The sequence below is a fragment of the Adiantum capillus-veneris genome, chromosome 6 (genome assembly GCF_014529385.1).
Source record: "Adiantum capillus-veneris isolate H3 chromosome 6, ASM1452938v2, whole genome shotgun sequence".
NCBI lineage: Eukaryota > Viridiplantae > Streptophyta > Polypodiopsida > Polypodiales > Pteridaceae > Adiantum > Adiantum capillus-veneris.
In genome coordinates this window covers 51,656,645-51,662,625 of record NC_140936.1, presented here as the reverse complement: position 1 = coordinate 51,662,625, position 5,981 = coordinate 51,656,645, and the positions used below count along the sequence as shown (strand labels likewise).

Here is a 5,981-nt window from a genome sequence, read left to right as displayed (position 1 = left end):
CGCATGACTGTGTGCTGGTTATCAAGGCTACTATCATACACCAAAACCTAGTCGCCTTTGTCAATTGCTTTGCTCCTGAGTCGATGTCGCTTATCAAAGTATTCCTTGTTTTTCAACCTTGCATTTTTGAGTCTTTATTTTGCAGCTTCAATGTCTCCAGGTCTTCTGTATAGCTACCTTATACGCAGTGCAAGGAGATCTTCCCTGCTAAGCCCCTCTTGCCAAGGTAGTACATTCCATGTGGGAATTGTATCTTCAATTGGCATCACTGGATTTTGACCATACATTAGCTCCGCAAGCATGTAGCCAGTTACTGAGCTATGTGTTGTACAATCAGCCCATAAAGCATATGGTAACAATTTTGGCCACTCACCAACTCTTCCTTCGCAAGCCTTGGCCAAAGCTTTGATGATAGGAGGATGCCCTCTTTCACTCTTTCCATTGCCTTCAGGGTTGTAAGCTGTAGTAAGAGAAAGCTTGATTCCTAATCTAGAAAATAACTCCCTTGCTTCTTCGGCATCCAGTTCACCTCTATCTGCAGTGATTTTTCCCACACAACCATAACGGCAAATCACCTCATCAAGAAGGAATTTGCACACAGCTTCTGTGGTTTTAGCTCTTAATGCTCTTCCTTCAACCTGGTTAGTTAGGTCCTCTCGTGCAAGAACCAAGTATCTCATCTGCCAGAGTCCTAGAGGCATTGTGACTAGATCCACAACCCATTTATAGTGCATGGCTAGTGGATATGTAGGGTGCAATCCATCACGATGTCAAACATTTGAATACACTTGACAAGTTACACATGTCTCTACAAACTGAGATACATCTTTATACATACCCTTCCACCAATATTTTTCTTTCAACTTGGAGAAGGTTGCCCATACACCCCTGTGTTCAGCCCATAGACTCTCATGAAACTCTTGCATGAGCTTTACTTGAGTCTCTTTTTTACATATAACCCTTTGTGGTGTAGCACCCTTTTGTTTAGGATGCTTTCTCTCTCTCTCTCTCTCTCTCTCTCTCTCTCTCTCTCTCTCTCTCTCTCTCTGCCAATTTGCACAGCAAAGAGCTCCGTTAATGATCAAAGCACCGCAAAGCACTACATCTTTCACATAGGTGAACACACCTGGAGAAAATAGAGGATGCCCAACACATTCCAAGAACATGGGTACCTTGCAACCAATGCGATCGAACATACGACAATTTGGAAAAAAAGACCATCAAGAAGTTCTTGTACTTTTGTAGAACACCATCAAAGCACCGCAAAGCACTACATCTTTCATATAAGGCCATAGGTCTTCAATGTGCAAGCATAGGTGAACGCATCTGGAGAAAGGCATTTCCTTTGCATCAGGTTAAAACAGCCCAGGGCTTGGTTGCCATAGGCATGATGGGCATAGCCTGCAATCAACACATTCCAAGAGATGACAATTTCTAGAGGATGCCCAACACATTTCAAGAACATGGGCATACCTTGCAACCAATGCGGTTGAACACATAAAGTTTGGACAAAAAGGTCATCAAGAAGTTCTTGTGCTTTGTTAAGGACACCACACTAGAGGATGCCCAACACATTCCAAGAACATGGGTATACCTTGCAACCAAGGCAGTTGAACAGACGACAACAGGGACAAAAAGATCATAAAGAAGTTCTTGTGTCCAACACATTCCAAGTGATGACATGCAACGAGCTACTGTGATTAAAATAGTGAGAGTTGCTGATGGAGATGCATAGATTCACTATAGAAAGTTGTGACGACTTGTTGCGTTTAAAAAAAGCGAGAGCTGGAGTTGCTACAAATTGCGACGAGCTATTGCGATTAAAATAGTGAGAACTGCTGATGGAGATGGACAAATTCACTATATAAAACCACGGCGATGACTTGCTGCGGTTGAAAAGAGCGAGAGCTGGAGCTACTGTGGCATTAAAACAACGAGAGCCGCTGGTGGAGATGCACAAATTCACTATATAAAACTGCGAGGCTCATAAAAAATAAGGATGGAGCCATTTGAAAATCACACACATGGAAGAACATGTTGCCATATTTTTGAAAGCACCTCTTAGCTATCGAAGTAATAATAAGTTGACAAAAGACATTATACCTAAATGAGTACATAAGAAAATACATAATCCTAGGATGTCCATGCACTTCATGTCTAAATGATGCCTAAATGAGTACATAATCCTAGGATATCCATGCATTTTATGTCATGTAGGGGTAGCTTTATGTGTGTGTTAGTACTATTAGTCCCATAGTTGCTACTTCTTAACATCAATATTAGGCCTCAAAGTTATTAATAAAGGTCAAATAGTAGGTTAGAAAAAAGAAAAATTTAATGAAATATTGACATGATACAATTAATAGTCATATTTAGAGTTTACAACATCCTAGAGTTTCTTAGAGAGCTAGAATTAAATTGACAATGACTTAGTTGACCATCCAAGCTCCAAACAAAAGGGGGAGAGATGTTACCTGCCACCATCCAAAAGCAAAAAAAAAAAAAGAACTTTAATTACAACTAATTTGTAGATAGGGGGAGAGATATATATGTCACAGGGGCATGGATAGATAACTTAATCATTAACTTAGAAATTCATCCTAGTATTATTAATGCTAGAGAGAGAGAGAGAGAGAGAGAGAGAGAGAGAGAGAGAGAGAGAGAGAGAGAGAGAGAGAGTCAATAGCATTTCCCAAGTTTAACCTCTTGGTTCCTACTTTGTGTCGATATAGGTGTGTCAATAACCTTTCGACAGAAATTTATCCATTGTGTACTTATAAATCTCTATGAGACTCCACCTATTTGAAGGTTCAAGGGTTGTATAATTTTAAGTTAGAGAATTAAAGACTTGCAAAACCAACAAATTTAGAGGTATATTTGAAGATTTTCACACTAAATTTCTAAAAATTTTGTAGGTTTCTCACCTTCAAGTTTAAAATTTAGGCGAATTTTGTTGTTGGGATTACACTAAACTGTCGAGTACTGAGACACAGGCTTCTGCGATGGCGTACTTAAAGCTGGCATTCTATTGCCGTGTCGGCGTTGCTGTTGGTGGACTGCCTACCAACAGGGTGATTTCTGCCATCATCCAACGATTCTCAGGTATTTCTATGGCCATGATTGTATACCCGAAGTACTTGCTACGATGATGGCTATTTTGGGGCGCCTGGTATGTAGTCTCTCTGTTCACTTTCTTTCTTTTCGTTCTCCTAGGCTTTGCAACAAAAGCCGCTGGCAGTGAGGGAGCACCTGTCCCTGCTTGGCAATTTTGGAAACTTGAAGCACAGGCAGAGGCAAAGCACACAGCTGCTCTGAAGGCACGGGCAGAGGCAGTGATAAGGGCACTTAAGGTATGTGCAGAGGCAGAGAAGGCCAAGGCAGAGGCAGTGGCCAATATGTTTTCACAGCAAGTAGAGTCTTTGGAACAAACGTGTGACATACATGCCAGAGATTACAAGGCCTCTATGGCAGAGGCAAGATTGGAAATTTTACAATATAAGTACCATTTAAACGCAAGAGGCATCCCGGAGCTATTTATTAAGGCTCTTACTAGGGATGCCAATCTCTATTGCTACAGAAAGGCGCAAGAGAAACAAATAACAGAGGTGCAACGAAAATTTTATGCAGATTTGGCCATGAATTGGTTTCCTCAAGAAAAGAAGGAGCTTTGGCAAGTTATCCTTGAGATGCCTACCATGGTTGACTTCAAAGAGGACATGCAAAATGTCCTCTCTTCACATGATCTTGATCTCCTCGCTACGAAGATCACTAGCTTCCATAGGGAATTTCGCCATTTTCATCATGGTGCAATAAGGCAAAGGAAGGACATTGTTTTTGTACGCGAACACATCCAGCAAGGAATCCATGATACTACCGTGGATCCTTTACAATTGGAAGGATTTATGCGTGCTATGGCTAAAAAGATAGATCTGAATGTTCGTTTTGTAGATGCATGCCAGGTGATTGAGGGTGAAGACTAGATGATGCACTTTGTATTGGGAACTTTACTTGTATTCAGCTGGTCCAGTCCTCTAAAGGATATGGCAGTTTTTTTGGCTTCTTTTTATTGGGTTAATGGACATGTATCCGGGGAGTATGCCACTTTGAATTTTGGTAACAAATTAATTGACATGCTCTGGCTATGCTAGATTTCTGGTGGCTGTGTACAGATTTCTGAAATTTTTATGGATTACATGTATTCCGGTTATGCTAAATGTCTGGTGGCTGTTACAGATTTCTGAACTTTTCATGTTTTATGTGTATTCCGCTACAGTCTCTCGAAAGGCAGGTTTTTGCCATGCACTGGTTATGCTAGATTTGTGGTGGTTGTATACAGATTTTTGGTATGTCAGAGGTTTGAACATGCTACTGCCTAACTCTGATTTGTTAAGTCATCAAATGCTCGTGGTTACACAGGTAGCTTTACATCATGATTTTTTTGCATTATTTCATTTGTTTAATTGCCATGCACTGGTTATGCTAGACTTGTGGTAGTTGGATTTTGGTAGTTACTGCCCAACTCTGACTTGGGGGGGGGAGATTTGATGTATGAAATGTTGGAATTTTTGATGGGGAAGGATTTCATTAGAGTCGCCAGACGTCCCTAAACAAGTGGAAGTGGAATGATGACATGGCACCATGGTTTGAGGAGTGTAGGGAGGGTTTTTCCAAATTATGTGGAAAAAAAAAGGGCTCGAGTAAGGATACTCACCTACCCCTAATCTTGGTGTGCAGGATACCCAAATGAAGGATAAAAACTAACGTTAAGCGAGTCTATCCCCAATATGCAATAACCCATTCAGTAGCCAACACCTGGCTCCTCGGCTCCTACTGCATTATCTCACCAGCCTGTACGCTCGCTCTGGCTCACGCTTTCTGGCGTACCTATCATCTTCCATCTCCTTCCCATCGAGTGCTGTCCCGCACCGAATGTCTACGTGCATGAACGTCTCTACCTGCTACCCCCTTCCCTCTTTCAATTTGTGTTTGTGTTCCGCCTCACACACAGACGTAGGATCAGCTTGCAGCTTATACTGGCTTTTATTAGTATGTATGTCTCTGTCGCCCAGGTGCCAATCGATATTATCAGCTTTATACAAATGATATGCTGGGACTTGGAGGTGGAGGAAGCACTTTTGAATTACGGCTACATGAGGATCTGTAAGTATTGCTTATGAGTGTTTTCTTTAGACCTTCTTTCTGGAGAGATTGCGTCCTATGGTAATTGCTTGACTTGTAGAGAATGCATGGCTCAAGTGGGCTTAGTGAGACCTTTGGAAATTGCTGTTTGTCCCACTCGTCCACAAGTAACCATCCCTCAAAAAGTACCCATATGCTTTCCTGCGTATCCTCTTGAATTCTTGTTCAGACCAATCATACTGTTTTGTTAGAGTACTCAAGTAGCTTCTAATAAGAAGCCAATCACCTTCATAAAGCTCTTTCAAGAATGATTCAAGTAGATTAGTCATGCAGACATCGTTACCTTTGACATGAGAGATAGAATAGAACTTTGTGTCTACATCATCTCCCTCGTCAATCATTTGTGACTCATATTTATACCTTGCCCTTGATAGCATATCTGCCACTGTATTGTTTTTACTTGCAATGTGCTTAAACTCAGGATTTAAGGACTTAATGTAGGCAATCCACCGCAACATAGCAATGTCTGGAGTTGAGCAGTTTGTAATCATCCCAAGAAGTGGTAGACAATCTGTTTCTACAACCATACATGCACCAATTAGGTACTCTTTCCCACTTTTCAAGGCTGTAACCATACCCCATAACTCTCTCTTTATCTGTGGATAGTTTCTTTGGCGAGCACTTAGCACCTTTGCTCCAAATCTTACCACATACCTGTGTCCTTCTTTGTCATCTTGCCCTATTGCCCATCCAATCCCTGTAGGACTGGTGTCTACTGTCACAATTACTGGCCTTTGACACTCATAGTCTACCTTTCTCAAAGTTGTTGCTGACTGGAGAAA

The 5,981-nt window shown here is 41.4% G+C and overlaps 1 protein-coding gene across 1 annotated transcript; it reads left to right on the top strand.

The window, feature by feature from the left end:
* Positions 1 to 2,946: 2,946 nt before the first annotated feature.
* LOC147455499 (uncharacterized) lies at positions 2,947 to 4,160 on the top strand. The gene is made up of 2 exons (XM_086514260.1): positions 2,947 to 3,102; positions 3,214 to 4,160. Exons 1-2 carry the CDS (start codon positions 3,003 to 3,005, stop codon positions 3,978 to 3,980), a joined length of 867 nt encoding a protein of 288 aa, XP_086370386.1. The 5' UTR covers positions 2,947 to 3,002; the 3' UTR covers positions 3,981 to 4,160.
* The last annotated feature ends 1,821 nt before the right edge of the window (positions 4,161 to 5,981 follow it).

What these genes read in the sequence shown, in the direction of transcription:
- LOC147455499 (XM_086514260.1), top strand. Translation starts at nt 3,003, where the DNA reads ATGGCGTACTTAAAGCTGGCATTCTATTGCCGTGTCGGCGTTGCTGTT. An exon ending in CATCATCCAACGATTCTCAG is followed by an intron (nt 3,103 to 3,213) that starts GTATTTCTATGG and finishes TCGTTCTCCTAG; the next exon opens with GCTTTGCAACAAAAGCCGCT.